The following is a 16,625-nucleotide window of genomic DNA, read 5'->3' as shown; positions in this document are numbered from 1 at the left end:
TCTGTACTTGTCCTTAAGAAATGATTTGATGTGTTATTCAGGACAAGTACTGAAAAACACTCTTGAAATCCACCTCAAATACCACCTCCACCGACTCTGCCGAGCTTGCCACCGCGAACAACACAATTGCGACAGTCACCTCAAAAACAATCGGAACGCAGACAGCAGAATGTGAAACAAGCTACTGCACAAGTGCAACAGTTACCTCAAGAACACTCGGAACACAGACAGCTGAATGTGAAACGAGCCACAAGACGCACACTACTCCAAAAACGACATCAACGACAGTGCAAACACACAACAGACAACAGAAACTCCACTACTGAAGTTTTCACACAGACGCCCACACGCCTGCCTGGACACGCACAAAGTCGAACAGAAACCGAGCTCGAATTAAGCCAGGCATGCGGTACTAAACCTGCCAAACAGAAACACACCCCACGCTAATCTGTGTGCTTTATTTAGCAAAGTAATTTTGGTCAGTATAAGTTGAAAGGACATCAAGAATGAACGCATGTTAAGCATGATTACAGTAAAACCTCGTTAATATGTAGTTGGTGGGGAACGTGGATCAGGTGCGCACTAAGCGATGTACTAATAAACTGACAATGGCAGATGAGCGCTTGTAGACTTACCGGCAAAAAAGACATGTTAATTCTCACTAAAACATGCACACAGACAATTTTTACTTCCGAGCAGGCAGCGAGAAATCTGATTTTCTCTTGCCGCCATGGCGGCCTTGCAGCGACGATGTCATCCTGTAACTCAGCAAGGCTGTAAGCCAGTTTCTCCTTCACGCCCCACTTCTTTGTGAGCACCGTCATGACGGTCAATGCACTAACCGCGTTGCATACGGAAGGGCCATCATCCACATCGTCATCCACGGTGACGAAGTGGAAGCACTAGAAGCTATGGGAGGAAGAAACATGTCATGACTACCATGTTTTCATGTCACAATCGGTGGCGATTACAGTCCAGGAAGGGCCCGTGCACCACAATTTCGCTATCTATGTGCTGCGCGCACTACATTTAGGTGATTCCACGCTTGTACGTGCTGAAAGATTAAATACTATGCGCACTAGCCGTTTGGGCATGCATTAAATGACTATGGCTTAAGCGGTCATCCAATACATTAGGTTGAATGGCAACAGAGTGGGAGATTCACCGCAACTATATCTAAAGCGTAATTACTTAAGTGGGTACATATTAATGAGGTTTTACTGTACATAGAAGGGCGATGTGTAATCACTCTGTAGCCAGTTCTGAAGCATAGAGTGGTCTTCAGTGTATGCATTGGAGTCTGAATTAAAGCATTTGTTACAAGTACAGGTGAACTGAATATCCCAAAAGTGGCGCTTGTGTTGGGATTCCTGCTAAGATTAGGTGAACCTGCAAATGAAATAATGCATTGAGGTAGTTTTTGGAATTGTTTGCATTTGAATATATGGTGATTGTACCTGTGTATCTGAAGCTTTTGTGACAAACAAAAGAAAAGACAGTGTCATTAGAAAAAGAGGCGCAGTTTTTCAAGTTATCGATATAGCCATATACTTCGCAAGTTGCAATTACACTGTGTGACACGTGTCAGTTCCTTAGTGTGTGCCTCTAAACGTTGACATTCTTGTAGTTGTCTTCAATTGCTTGGCTAGGTACTATATACATAGTGTGTATGCCAAAGTAAAAATTTGTAGTGGAAAGTTAGCGCTGTGTGTGTGTCAAATTGTCTGACCTCATCCAGTCATGCTGCACTGTGTTATCATGAATCCTAACCAACTAGCCTGCCGACATGCTTTAGATAGTGCCAGGCACAACACGTATCATTTTCATGCATCCTTTATGTGCATAAACCGCTTGCAATTTGCAGATGGAAGTGCTGCACTTACTGTGCCAAACTGTGCCGTGAAGGAAAAGTAGTTACATGCTGCAGCAAATTGTAGTTTATCGCAGATATTGCACCAGGCTTGCGCCGACATACACCTGCTCCAAATGTCCAAATAATTGGGCAGACAAAAAATACTTTTCAAGTAAAAATCAATTTCGTTGCTTTTTGCAATGCCCGCAGTTTGAAGAGAAGCCTAATTTTGCTTTATCTTGCGCTTCGTTGAAATAGTCTCTACTTGAAATAATCTGATGGTCGTGGCCGCAAGGGCACTTCGCATTCACATGTCGCTAGTCCGTTGCACACAATGTCATTAGTTTGGAGCTTTCTATCTTCACCATTCTGTTCAGTAAGCACACAAGCGTATAGTAGGTGAGTTAACCTTAGTTCCCAATAGATTGCCCATGGACTCGGAACCCCACTACTGTAGCCATTGGTTTAACCAGTGCACATGATTTTGTATCAGGTTGCTGAAGATGTGCCTGAAACAAACATAAAGACTGCGAGCATTCTGTGACAGCTTGTCTCTCAGCTCTATGCTGGCTGACCGGTGCTTTCACACTTTTGCCAGAAACGTGAAACATTGGTAGCGATAGCAAGATATTAGACTACACAAAGCAAAGTTTGTAGTTTTATTGGCCGTATAGATTGCTGTAAACAATTGCTTACTAATTAAATTCACAAGCGAGTCACACGCATGCGGACAAACATCAGCAGATCTCATTCGATAACTGTGGACACTTGCTGTCACAACACTGGTGGGATGAAGAGCGGCAGCTGTGGCAGGTGAATTCCTCTTCATGCTGCCTCTCGTTTCAACGCAGGCTAAGCGTTTGGGAACACAATGCACGCGAAGTTATCAGCTATGTTGGTTCTCCTAAACTTTGCACTGACTGCAGAGTATCTCCAAGATAGGACACATGTGGCCACTCCATGTGCCGCTGTGACCGGACTAGAAGAGGACACGTGTGCTAACCTGTCCTAGCACGGGCTTACCTGCCCACTCACACCGACCCCCTTGCGCAGGTGAGACAATGCCGTGCATCAAGCCACCGTCCTTCCCAACTCACTCTTGCAACTACAGCATGTAACCCAGGGCCGCAATTTATCGCACTTGGACTTTATATGGAACCTCACTGCAAAGTTTAACGTCGATGGCGGAAATTCGCCTGGAGTGTCCATATTGTCACGTGCTCTCACAACAGAGTGCAGAAAAACATGAATGACCAAGGAGGCAGGGAGTAGAGAAGGAAGATGTTTGGCTGGTTGCCCCTGTACCGATCCCAGAAAATGCCAACTGTCCCAGTTGACCTACCGAGTATCTACCTAGTGTATTTAAGTAAACGCTTCATGCGTAACAATATAATTGCTGTCAGTATAATTATTTTATATACTTATGGTGGCGCACAGTGCACAGCTAGGCGATTCCATGAGAGATCAAACATGCATGTCCACTTGATATTTGTTTTGTCTGGTTTTTTTATATGTCGTGCAGGAATATTCAAACTGCGTGGAACCAAAAATTTTATTCCCGAAAAGCGTTCCCAACAAGCTAAAAAATATTTGAAGGTGGCGGTGCGAGCGTCCTTCTATTGCTTACCATAATATTGCCACAGTCTGTTATGTGGGAAGAAGAGGATGCTGACGGTGGCCTTGAAGACAACGAAGAAGGGTTTAGTTTTTTTCGCTGCTCTACGCTCATTGGCTTCGCCATTAAAAGCCATCTGTGAATAGCCGTACGCTTCTTCCTTCGTGGGTAGTTTTTTTATTGCGCAATATTACTTGAGCAATATTACCAACTTGCCCGGAATGCTGCTCTCGTTAACTTGCAGCCCCTAGGTTTCCCCTGTTGTCCTCGTCAAAAGGAAGGATAACAGCTGGCGATTCTGCGTTGACTATTGTCATCTAAACACGATTACCAAGAAATATGTATATTCACTTCCCTGCATCGACGATGTCCTGGATTGACTCCACGGTTCCACTTATTTTTCATCGATAGACCTTCGCTCTGGCTATATAACCGTGGATGAAATGGACCATGAAAAGTCTGCATTCGTCACACCAGACGGCCTATATCAGTTCAGGGTGATGCCTTTTGGCTTGTGCAATGCCCCGGTGACCTTTGGACGGATGATGGACATGCTCTTGCTTGGCTTGAAATGGTCCATCTGTTTGTGCTACTTGGATGACGTCATCATATTCTCTTCAACTTTTGTGACCCATGTTGAAAAACTTTCATCTGCTCTTTCTGTTTTTTGCACCGCTGGCTTGCAGATCAACTCGTCCAAGTGCCACTTCAGTCACCGCCAAATCGTACTCGGACATCTCGTCGATTTGTCATGCATTCGCCCCGACCCTGCTAAAGTTCATGATGTGCAGAATGTCCCCGTACGGACTTGTGCCAAAGATGTTTGAAGCTTTCTTGGCAGGCAAGTCGGGGCCCGCGCCTAGCGAACGCGCGGCGAGCGCCGACGCAGTGAGGGAGACTCGGAGCTAACTGCTCCTGATGAAAACCGAACTAGGACTGAGCCGGCTAGCGGCCGTTTATTACCATAAAAGACTCCACTCGCCAGATGGCACCTCCTGATTGGTCCAAGCTCGTCACATGACAGAATGGGGGTGCGCCATCTAGCTGGACTACTACTAAACATAAATGTATGATAACACAGATCTGGCAGGGGGAGGCACTGTACCACATCATCCCCCCCTGAAAACAAAGTAAGCATACAGTGGAACGCGCACGCAAGACGCGCACTTAAGTCCAAAGACAAATTCAGTTCGTTCCCGCCCAAGTTCACACACACGCGTACCAGTCTTGGGCACCAAAACACAGGCAGTCACGCAAAACAAAATCCGACAAGGAACACGGCACAAGACTCACTGCACCGCAAAACAAGGAACACATTTTATACCTGTGGTAATGAAACATGTGAATTGCCTGAGACGGCAATACGCTCTACACTCAGAAAACAAAATCAAGCCACGGAGGCCGTTTTCTGTCACGATGAGGACGCGTGCGTACCTGAGAAGAACTTTGGGGGTTGCGACGCGTATCGGTCGACTTTGAAGACCCAGTCGTCCCACTACTATTTCCCTCCCCCTGGTTGGACAAATGAATGTGGTTGTCGCTCAAAGCTGGAGAGGGTTGCCCAGGAAGGTCCTCTCGACGTCCCAACAAGTCCTGGGAGGTTACCGATTCCCCCACGGAATCAGACGACTGCTGACTGTGCGGACTCGGAAGTGATACAGTCAGACGAACTACTTAGCTGATGCTTATAACTATGAGAAGATGCTGTCACTACAGACGAGTCATAGGAATGACCATCCAGCTTTGAATATGAGTACAAAAAGTCTCACTTGTACACAATGTACTACCTGTAGGATCCTTCATCACTAGAGTTAACTTAGACACACGCCACGTCTTCCCATCACTGAGTACAAAAATAGATTGTCCTACCTGGGCCTTCACTGTACGAGGTTTACTGTATTTAAAAAATCCTTCCTGTTAAATCTAATTCTGACGGTGTCTCCCACCTTGACACGAGTTGCCTGAGCACCTCTACGTTTGTCTACGTACTGTTTACCACCTTGACACGAGTTGCCTGAGCACCTCTACGTTTGTCTACGTACTGTTTAGTCTGCCACTGTTTCTGCAAGACTCTTTCTTGAACTTGAGGCACAAGACTGTCCTATTCCCGTAGATCTACACAGAGCAGCATGGTACCATCCTTCTTGCGCACCACCACGATTGGAGACACCCACTCAGAAGGCTCGACGCGCTCGATGACGTCGCAGTCCTCGAGACGTCGCAATTGATTTGTTACCTGGTCACGGAGAGCCAGGGGTAGTCGGCACAACATTGAAGATACTGGTTTCGCATCTTGCTGCCGATGAATTCGGTGCACAAAGTTGTTGAGACCCAACTCGTCACTCAAGAGGTGATCAAAACCCGGAGGCACACCTGTGGGGCTCTGTACTGAAGGAAGCGATGGTAGACATGTCAGCGACGTACCGTCGATCGGTATGCCCAAGCGTTAGATGGCGTCTAAACCCAGCAGTGATGTTCCTGTAGTCGTTACGTGGAACGTGACGGAGCATGACCTTTGGAAAAACTGGACAGTGGCTCGAAACAGGCCTTGAATGTCGATGCGTTGCCTGGAGTAATTTCTCAAGTCCACTGTTGTTTGTGACAGCCAGTGCTGTTGACCAAAGTGATTTCTAAAATCTTCGGCCGTCATGAATGACACAGACGCTCCCGTATCCACCAGCAGTCGCATGGAGACGCCGTTAACTACGACCGGAACTTCCAAATCTTTTTTAGTTTCAAAAGCGCTTACCGTACAAGACAGACGCGGACGGCTGCCCTGCGGAAGTTGACGAAGACAGCGTCTCTGCGGAAGAGACGTGTTGCACTGCTGTTTGGGTCTTTCGACATACCGAAGCGAAATGGCCCAACGTGTGGCAGGCGTTGCATCGCCGATTTCTTGCTGGACAATTTCTGTAAGACGCGTTATGGTTCCTGCTGCCACACCGATCGCATGCACCACGGTTCCCGGAGGAGCCATGTGCGAAATGTCGACCATCTTGGCGGCTTCTCGGAAGAAGTCGGCCCTCTTGGAGGCCTCTCGGAAGAAGTCGGCCCTCTTGGAGGCCTCTCGGAAGAAGTCGGCCCTCTTGGAGGCCTCTCGGAAGAAGTCGGCCCTCTTGGCGGCCTCTCGGAAGAAGTCGGCCCTCTTGGCGGCCTCTCGGAAGAAGTCGGCCCTCTTGGCGGCCTCTCGGAAGAAGTCGGCCCTCTTGGCGGCCTCTCGGAAGAAGTCGGCCCTCTTGGCGGCCTTGCGGAATACGTCGGCCATCTTGGCGGCTCCCCGGAAGAAGTCGGCCATCTTGGCTCGTCGACGGAGCGCCAAGTTGAGCTGCCTTGATTCTTTGTATTTGTTCGGAGTCGAACGCGCGGTTCGCTCGATGCAGGGCTTCTAAAGAGCGTCCAATTTCTTCTGCCTTGTCCAGGGACAGGGTTTCGCCATGAGCTAACTTTTCGCGAACGCTGACGTTCGCTACCCCATGTATTATTTGGTCTCGGACGCGCTCGTTGTAGGTTGTGCCGAAGTTGCACTGTACCGCCTTCTCCTTTAATGCGGTCACGAATTCCAGGAATCCTTCTCCCTCGAACTGCCGTCGACTGGTGAATTCGTGCCTCTCCGCCAGAACATTCGTTGACGCGGCGAACAGCCGGTCAAGCCGCTGCAAGAGTTTCTGGAACTCTGACGCTGGCGGGACCGCATCACTTGACGTTGACGCTGCGCCGGTCGACTGCCTTGCTGCTTCGCTTGACGGTGACGCTGCGCGGGTTAACTGCCTTACTGCTTCCTGCTCCCCGTCTGCAAAGTACTTTCGTTGTCCCTCACGCCCCAGAGCGCTGACGAGCGCGGACGCTCGTCGCGCGTCCGTCCAGTCGCCACCGCCGGCCGCTTCGAGGTGGGCCTGAAAATTTTTTTTCCATCCATACCATGAATTGACGGTAGCCCGGGCACTTCAAGAAAAACGGGAAGGTTCGCAGTAAAAAAAGCCATGCCGGGTAGCGTGCAGGAAACAGTGCAGGAGGCAAGCCGGGGCTCGCAGCAGGAAGGGGGCAAGGAAGAACAAAGGGGTCGGGCAGGCCTAGGCTCGGAAGCCTCGCGACGCCAAGTGCGTCGGCGGCGTTTGCGTGCCGTGCAGACACAGGAAGGGACGCTTCACTTACGAAGCTCGTTGGTTTCCCGGGGTTTCGGTCGGAACCGCAGCGGGAATCCCATCCTCGTCGCCATAAGATGTGTCGGCAGCGGCAGGCAAGTGGGGGCCCGCGCCCAGCGAACGCGCTGCGAGCGCCGACGCAGCAAGGGAGACTCGGAGCTAACTGCTCCTGATGAAAACCGGACTAGGACTGAGCCGGCTAGCGGCCGTTTATTACCATAAAGGACTCCACTCGCCAGATGACACCTCCTGATTGGTCCAAGCTCGTCACATGACAGAATGGGGGTGCGCCATCTAGCTGGACTACTACTAAACATAAATGTGTGATAACCCGGAGATCTGGCAGGGGGAGGCACTATACCACACTGGAGCTCTGAACTAGCGTCTGCTTTCTCGCAGCTCACTACGCTGCTCACCACACCTCCTGTCTTCGCCCATTTTGAAGTCTCCGCTCTAACAGAAATCCACACTGACGCCAATGGCTACGGCATCAGTGCAATATTAGCTCAATGCCGTGGGCATAACCGCGTTATTGCCAATGCCAGCCTCCTCCTCCCTCCAGCCATGTGCAACTTTTTTTTTTATATTCGAAAGCATGCCCTTAGGCATAATAAGCCGAGTGCATTTACTTAATTACCGAGCGCGAGTGTCTCGCCCTCATTTAGACGATGGGCAAGTTCCGACCCTATATATATGGTCGATCATTTAAAATTACAACCGATCACCACGCACTTTGTGGCTTTCTTCCCTCAAGGATCCCACCGGACGATTCGGTCGCTGGGCCCTACTGCTGCAGAAATACATATACACTGGTCTACAAGTCGGGTCGCATACATCAGGGCGCCGACTGCCCGTCTCATCATCCCGTCGATGCACTGGACGGTTTAGTGGATGTCGCACTGATCCGCATCCTTTCGCTCTCTGCCTTGAAAGACATCGGTGCTGAACAACGATGCAATGAATCATGACACATTATCGAACGCCTGCTCTCCGATTACAAAACGGCATCCTGTATCGCTGCGACATGCACCCCGACGGGCCCGGGCTCCTAACTGTATTCGACAGATTGTACTCCAGCAACTGCACAATGTTCCCACCGCTGGACACCTTGGCATCACTGAGGTGTATGACTGAATTTCGCGACGGTTTTTCTGGCCTGTCTCAACTGCCCCGTCCAGGGCTATGTTGCTGCGTGTGAGTTGTGTCAACGCCGGAAAAGAGCAGCTGTGCATCTTGCTGGCCTGCTGCAGCTTCTGGATATACCGAATGTCCCTTTATTTCACGTTGGCGTTGATCTTGTCGGACCATTCCCTATATCAAATGACCGAAATAGAGCTGGATTGTCGCCGCTACGGACTATACAACCCGCTATGCCATTACTAGAGCCCTTCCAACCAGTTGCGCTACAGACGTCGCTGACTTCTTGCTTCACGAAAGTATCTTACACCATGGCGCACCTTGTCAACTTCTCACAGATCGCGGAAGATACTTCCTTGCCAAAGTCATAGACGACTTACACCGATCATGTGCTACTAAACACAAGCTCACTACCGCTTACCATTCTTAAACTAATGATCCTACTGAACGCCGGAACTGCACATTAACTGACATGCTAGCAATGTATGTTTCCTCCGATCATCGCGACTGGGACACTGCTCTACGATTTGTCACATTCGCTTACAATTCCTCGCGCCACGACACAGCTGGCTACTCACCCTTCTATCTCCTCTTCTGCTGTGAGCCGACTTTGCCTTGTGGGGATGCGCGACTCTCACGCGTTCCCTGATATGTTGTTTTCCCGCACGGCTCGCGTCTCCTGTAATCTGGCTTCGTCGCGTAGCCTGGTGCCCGCGGCGGTCGGAGTGGTTGAGGCGCAGTACGAGAGATGGCGCGAGTGTTGCGCTGCTAACGCCGCCGACAGGCGGGGTTACTTGGGCGCCGAAAGACAAGGCGCGTGCTCTTGGGCGGCGGGCCGGCGAGCGCGGCGGACGTCCCGCGCGTGCGCCGATCCATGCTTCTGCGAGACCGTCTCGCGTGGCCGCCTTCGAACGCGCCACCGTTCGCGTGACCGTACGCGCGAACGACCAGGCGTTGGGATCCAGCATGGGGCGAACATATATTTCGCTCGCTATCCGGTCGCGGTGAGTCGGACTTCTAGATTTGTCGCGCGCCCATCGGCATGTTTTGGGGATAGCAACTCGGCTAGCAGGCATTGATCTATGAAAGGTGCAATAAATGCCCTTGTGATTGTTTGCGCTACAGTGTTGTCGTTCCTTTGTCCAAAGTACGGCTGTGAGAACCCCACAGCCTTTCAAGACTCCTTTCTACCACACTTGACTCGCCGACAAAGTATACTTGGGATGTCATAGCCACAGCGACCTAAGCACGCCAGATTGCTTGCATTTGTCTTTCTGTTTCGCAGACACGCCAGAAGTGTCTACGACTAGTGCCATCACAACGTGGAGTACGGACGAAGTGCTCTGGTGCTAGTTTGGTCTCCATCTCGGCATGTCGGTCTTTCGGAGAAACTCCTCTTGTGATACTACGGCCCTTACCGCATCCTTCGCCAGGTGACCCCTGTCACATATGAAGTGTCTCCACTGGATGCCACCGTGCCTTCACCTCTCTCAGACATCATCCATGTCAGTCGTCTCAAACTGTACCTTTCTCGGACCGATGAGACACACCACTAAGGTGCTTTTTCCGACGGGCGTGATGTCACAGCCCGTAATGTGGGAAGGACGCTGATGGTGGGCCTTGTTTTTAGAGCGCAGCTCTTTGGCGTCCGTTCCTGGGTTTCGCGTCGTCGTCGGCGTTGTCGTCGGCCTCGTAACCAGCTCCGCCCCCCTTTCATCCCCCCAGCGCTAGCAGCGACCGACTGATACCGCTGGATGCCGCTGACGCCGCTAGAGAGTCAAGATAACGTGACTGCATAGAACACCGTCGCCGCCATGCAGAAAGAGGAGGAAAGGGTCCCCCCCCTGTTCTTGTGTGGCGGATAGGGTGCTCTTCAGTTGCCGACGCGCCGGTTATTTCACGTAGGCCCCGGCACGTCGACGAATACGTGACCACCTTCCCACGGCTAGACCTGGTTCTTAGCGCTGCGGAAGCGAGGGTATCATATTGTTTGTGTCGGCATCGGCGGCGTTGTCCCTGAAACCAACTCCGCAGCTGGGGTTGACTCACTATCGGCGTCAGCGGCATCAGTCAGTCGCTGCTATCTCTTCCCTCCTCCCTTTATCGTGTTGTCCGCTTGCTGCGCGCGCTTCTGCCCCCATCGTTTGCCGCTGGGTGTACACGCCGCCCCCCTCCCCCCTCTTCCTGCGAGTCTCCGGTTGTCAAAGCGCCGGCTCGAACTTAATTCCTTTCTTCGCTCCTCCTCCAATGCAACCCCTGTGCGGTGGCAATCAGAGAGCCAGATCGGTGGCGGCGGATCTGTATATGTGCACCGCCCGAGCCGAAATTGCCGCTGCCGTTCGCCCTGTGCGGTGGCAATCAGAGAGCCAGATCGGTGGCGGCGGATCTGTATATGTGCACCGCCCGAGCCGAAATTGCCGCTGCCGTTCGCCACTGCGAAATTATCTGCCAGTTCTTTCTGAGCCATGAGCGAGACGACCGATGGAAGTCCTCCGTCTGCTGCTGCTGCTGCTGCTGCTAAACAAGCTGCCAGAGCAGAGGCCCAGCGCCGTCGCCGTCAGAATCCAGAGGTGCGTGCCGCCGAAGCAGAAGCTTACCGTCGCCGCCGTCGAGATGATCCAGGAGTACGGGAAATATAAAAAAAAATTCTGTGATAGCGCATACATGTGTTGCTCGATTTCTTTGCCTCAATCTATCGAAAAGGTGAAACAGCTTATTTGCTGCGCTCAAATTTCGCATTAGGAAGTAACGTAATCGTCGGTAATTTTTTTTTGCTGCTCTACGCTTGTTTGCTCCACCATTAAAAGCCATCTATAAATAGCCGTACACTTGTTCCTTCACGTAACAATATTTTCTTATCTCACGGCTGAAATAAATGCAAAGTCAAAACGTTGTGTCGAAAACCTTTTCTGCTCATTTTAATGCGCTTCACAGTAAATTAGTTACACGCATTCCTTTATGTTGTCCACAAACAAAAAATGTAAAAAAATCCGAACATGGCCGATATGAGAAAAATTTTGCAACTTTGATGCATGTTGGCGCAATTTCTATTTCATGCAGAAATTTGAAAAAAGTGTCAAACATGTAATGTTGTCTTTGCAGCATTTATGGAAAATATTACCTTCCTATATAAAACACAAAAGAGGAAAAGAAGTTAAATTTTTTTTCAAGAAAACTCATTAAGAAAGAAATTAAAAAAACTCGTTTCAATTTTTGAAGTCTGCTTATGTCAGGAAAAACATGGGTGTATAACGTTCTGGTGTATATGAAAAATGTGGAGAACCAGCGCCCGTGCTGTCTGCTTCCTTGCTTGTATTCTACACCGGAACGGAATACAAGAAAGGAAGCAGACAGCACAAGTGCTGGTTCTCCACATTCTTCACTGTACCTCACTTCCGCTGGGCGATAATGGCGGCATTCTTTTTTCAGTTTCGGTATGAAAAACATTGATTTTTGTGAGCTCTTTGTGACGGATTGACCTGTATTTAAACCGTAAGATCTTGAACAGAGGCTGCTGCGTGTTTAAATTACATGTCCGCACATCTGCCAGCCACAGAGTTAGTATACTTTGTTAGCTGCTTCATGCGCTGTGACAATGCTGTTGTGCACCCGCAATGTTCTTTTAATGTGAAGTAGCCGGTTTTCTCCATCTAGTTGTCTACGTTCAACAGCAGGGCCTCGATGCGTTCTGTCTCCGCTTGAAAAATAGCGAATTGGGGTGGCCAACCTAAAGGTGCAGTATAGTCCGGCTTAACGCGGATGCATTCCACGTGTGGCACAGTTACTCTACATTGGCGAAAATTGGACGCTCTACAGTCTATAAAAAATTAAAGCCACTTCCACGCTTGTGAAATCTGAGGAAACAGCGGAGCTGTGGTTCCCTTGTGATTTTCTTTTGTGTGTCTGTTCCTTTCTTGTAATTATCTGTTTTCTTTTCTATTCTTATCTTGTGACTGTCTGTTCTTTTCGTGTGATCATCTATTCTAACCAGGGACGAATGTTGGATTTCCTGTCTTCCGAAGTTTGAGGTTTGTTGCTCTGCGCTGGCGTTGAGCCTCTGCTTCCTCCTCCTCCTGATTCTTGGGGTTTGCTTGTCTCCACTGGCGTTTCGCTGCTGTTCCCGTAGCGCAAAGCGAGGGATTATTTGCTATTCGATGGTGCTCGTGTTCCCGGGCACGCTGACGTTCTAGTCGTTCGGCGACCCCAGTTTGCGCAGCGGGTACGGGCTGCAGTTCACTGGTGAGCGCACTGGTAACCCTAACCGTTTGGCCTCCATGGCATGAAAGGCTGTGTCATGGGCGCGCTCTCTCTTATATGCCCATTTCCTCTTTCCCCCTCGTCTCCCACCACCTGGCGCGCTGTGGCGGGGGTACCATCTGTTGGCCCAGCGGGGAACCTTCGCTTGGCATGACAGACGTGCACACTGACAACAACAACCATGGTCAACGGACATTGCGAGCCCCTAAACAGCTCCACTGTTAAAAATGTGTGGCTGGCGTGGGAATAGAACATAACCTATTGCACGCCGTAGCAGCTGGAACAGGGTGCATCACACGCTAGCTTGGCTGACCAGCAGCATGCTGTTCGGCTTCACTGAAGCGAGCGTGTTGCGTTTGCGCCTTCGACAAACATAGAAGCATTCGCTCGCCACGCTGCTGCGGGTCACGTTTAAAGCGCAGGGAAAAATTTTAGCGACCTTAGCATCTCTGGCGTGACATATCCGACTTCACGAGCCGCTGCCTGGCACACTGGAAGCACCAAGCTTGTCAACCGATCAGACAACTACCGCCATCTGTATTAAGTGATGATAAGTAGTTGATGCTTGGTATGGCTGGTCTAGAGGGACTCGGTGCTAAGTGTGCATAAACTCACAGCCAGACAGGCCAGACTGCGGCTGGGATAAAGCCCATGAAGCTTCGCCAATTTGGCTCTGGCGCCATTGCATTCCTGCATGGCTTGCCGCGACATTTACACCATGGCTGCCACGTTGCACTCTCCTTCGTGACAAATGCAGCATGCGGTTCCTGCTCGTTTCTGGCGCTGTGTCAGAAAGGATTTCATTCGTCTACTTCGACGCGTCCGATGTAAAGGCACACAAAATATCTTGAAGATGATGCACTAGTGGAAATGATTGCTTGAGAATATCGCCCTTGAATGCAGTTTACCTTTGAACGTTACCTGTGGTTTTCGTGCGCCATCGTGGCATATAGCACTGTAACACCGAGAAAGCGTTTGCCAAGCAAACCTTGATGGGTAAGTGTGCTGTTGAAGCGTAGCTTGTGAAGCTTCGTCAACTGCAGTTTACATGCCTTGTGCGTGTTGGCTGGTCCGCGTCGCACTTGCCTGCTGCGCTGCAGTGCGCACTTTCGCTCTGAAAGCTGGAACAGGAAATATGTGTTCAGCCTTCTACTCAGCGTTGTGTACGTGTACTAGCCATTGCTAGTGCTCGAGTATGTATTCGAGCACCCGACGGCCGCGCAGCAGGGAGAGCGCAGGCCGAGAGAGACACCCGTCAACTCGCAAATGATGAGCGAACAATGCGCCTGGCTGCCTATATGCAGCATGGCGCAGGTGAGAGATCAGCAGTTGTGTACAGTTCTTCAATATTCCCGATATCTGCGTCGCTACCACTTTGCTGCCAGGCACGTGTCGTCCGCATAGGTGCTGTTTAATAGCTGCTAATAACAAAATTAAGCAATTAGCAGCCCAGTGGCTTTGCCGAGATTAGTTTGAGAGTATACGCGAGGGATTTATATAGTCAATTTAGCATAAGTGAAATTTCATTGCAGTTCGCTTCCAACTATTTTTTTCTTGTGTTTCATCTAGGAAGATACGAGGGTTTTCCATAAAGTACGGTTCTTAAGGAGCTGCAGTTGCGAGGAACGCTGTTAAACGGGTCTGGCGACACTGGCGTGTAGCTTGGTTCCCCCTCTCCCTGTCCCTGCTCCGGCGAGCTGTCTGCGACGCTCAGTCTTGGCTTGGCAGCCGTTAGAGATGGAGCTCCCTCTCACTTCTCTTGCCAGGTGCAAATTACGCTCTGTGATTCGTTTTAACAGCGGAGCTGTTTAAGCTTTTAGTTCTGCAATGGGGCATTACCAGAAAACTCAGCCCAGCTGTGCGCCACCTCACATTGCCTAGCAACCACCTGTGAGAGCACCGGGTCACGTAACCTCATCGCACCCCACGTGCGTAGGGCGGAGTCGTGACGTCACAGGCGAGTAAAAGCTCGGAACAGCCGGTGTGCTGACACACCTCTTGCCTCCTCTACTCCGTGCGTACGTGCTGCTGCCATGGGAAAACCGAAAAAAGTCCGGATACCTGAAGAAGCAGCTTACCAGGAAAAGGGCTGTACTGCCAAGCGAGAAGTTATGCGTCACCACCAAGCTGATCCGGAACACTGCGCCAAAGCTGCGGCTGAGAATAGGCGACGCCAAGTCGAGGATCCCGAGTTTCAGTCCAGGGAACACAAGAGTCGGCGCCTGAACGCTCGATGTCGCCGAGAAAGCGATGCTGGCCTTGCCTGCTCGAAAACTTCCAGCATCAAACCTGCCAAGACAACTTAGCAAAACCTAGCATATCCTCGCAAAACCTAGAAACAACTTAGCCAAGCCTACCATAACCTCGCAAAACCTAGAAATGACTTAGCCAAGCCTACCAACAACTTAGCAAAACCTAGCATAACCTCTCGATACCTACAAACAACTTAGGCAAGCCACGTAAAAGCTAGGTGATCACAAGCTCCGCTGTTGACTCCAGCCTTGCACGACTAGTGCAAGCTGCGCACATTTCTTGTGTGTAAAAAACACTGCGCCGGTGAACATTCATTCCCGACTGTGTGAAGTCTACAGAGAAAAGTGTATGAGCGTACAGCACGTGTGCAAATGGTGCTGAGAATTCAAAGACGGACGTACAGACGTCCATGACAAACAGCATTTTGGGCGGCTATCGGTTTCGGATGAAACGATTGCGAAAGCAGAAGAAACAATGCTGAAATATCGGAGGGTGATGATTCTGGAGCTCGGCGAGATAATCCCTGATGTCAGCAAGACCTGCAGTGACAAAATTTTGACAGACCATTTAGGGTATGCCAAGGTTTGTGCAAGGTGGGTCACGAGAATGCTTAGGGAAGACCACAAATGGCAACGTATTGAAGTGGCCCACGAATTTCTTCCGGCCTACAAAACCGATGGCGAGGAATTCGTGGACTCTATTGTCACTGGGGACGAGACCTGGGTCCACTACACGACACCGGAAACAAAACAATCCCGTCCATAGAAACATCCAAAGACGCCGAAGCCGCGGAAATTCAAATAAGCATTGTCTGCAGACAAAGTGATGGCGAGCATCTTTTGGGACAGTAAGGGGTTATTGTGCGAATTCGTGCCTGCCGGTACAACAGTCGATGCGCACCACTACTGTGAGGCGTTGCAGAACCTTCGCCGCGCGATTCAAAACAAGAGGAGAGGCATGCTCATGACGGGAGTGCGTTTCTATCAGGACAACACTTGTCCGCACACGCCCGTGTAACAAACAATCTCATCTACAAATTTGGATGGGATACTGTGGCACACCCGCCCTACCACCCAGACATAACCCCAACTGACTGCCATCTCTTCCCTGAATTGAAAAAACACTTGGGTGAGACGCATTTCAGAACCAGAGAGGAGCTGAAAGAAGAGCTTTTAAGCTACCTTCACAACATGGCGGGAGAGTTCTACGATTCAGGCATAAAGAAGATGGTACACCGCATGCGAAAATGCATTGATCTCATCGGCGATTATGTCGAAAAATAGTGGAAAGTCTAAGCTTTCCAAAAATGTATTATTCAATGCCAATAAACATGTTCTTCATTATGAAAAATAATTTGGAACCTTATTTT

At 50.1% G+C, this 16,625-nt stretch overlaps 2 protein-coding genes across 5 annotated transcripts in view; one reads left to right on the top strand and one right to left on the bottom strand.

Moving 5' to 3' along the window:
- Positions 1-16,625, top strand: part of LOC142575140 (selenocysteine lyase-like) — a 128,002-nt gene that overhangs the window by 85,250 nt on the left and 26,127 nt on the right. The window lies entirely within an intron of this gene.
- Positions 4,389-7,792, bottom strand: LOC142575141 (uncharacterized). 2 transcript variants are annotated; one of them, XR_012826591.1, is made up of 2 exons: positions 5,490-7,792; positions 4,389-5,436 (listed from the first exon to the last, which is right to left on the bottom strand). XR_012826591.1 is itself a non-coding variant. In XM_075684179.1 (2 exons), the coding sequence occupies exon 2, from the start codon at positions 6,760-6,762 to the stop codon at positions 5,914-5,916; it is 849 nt and encodes a 282-aa protein (XP_075540294.1). In that variant the 5' UTR covers positions 6,763-7,360; positions 7,620-7,792; the 3' UTR covers positions 4,389-5,913. The 2 variants fall into 2 exon arrangements, 1 of the variants encoding a protein (XP_075540294.1); XM_075684179.1 differs by having other exon boundaries at positions 4,389-7,360; positions 7,620-7,792.

The sequence above is a fragment of the Dermacentor variabilis genome, chromosome 3, assembly GCF_050947875.1.
Source record: "Dermacentor variabilis isolate Ectoservices chromosome 3, ASM5094787v1, whole genome shotgun sequence".
Taxonomy (NCBI): domain Eukaryota; kingdom Metazoa; phylum Arthropoda; class Arachnida; order Ixodida; family Ixodidae; genus Dermacentor; species Dermacentor variabilis.
The sequence above is the reverse complement of the archived record's forward strand: the minus strand, read 5'-3'. Positions and strand labels throughout refer to the sequence as shown.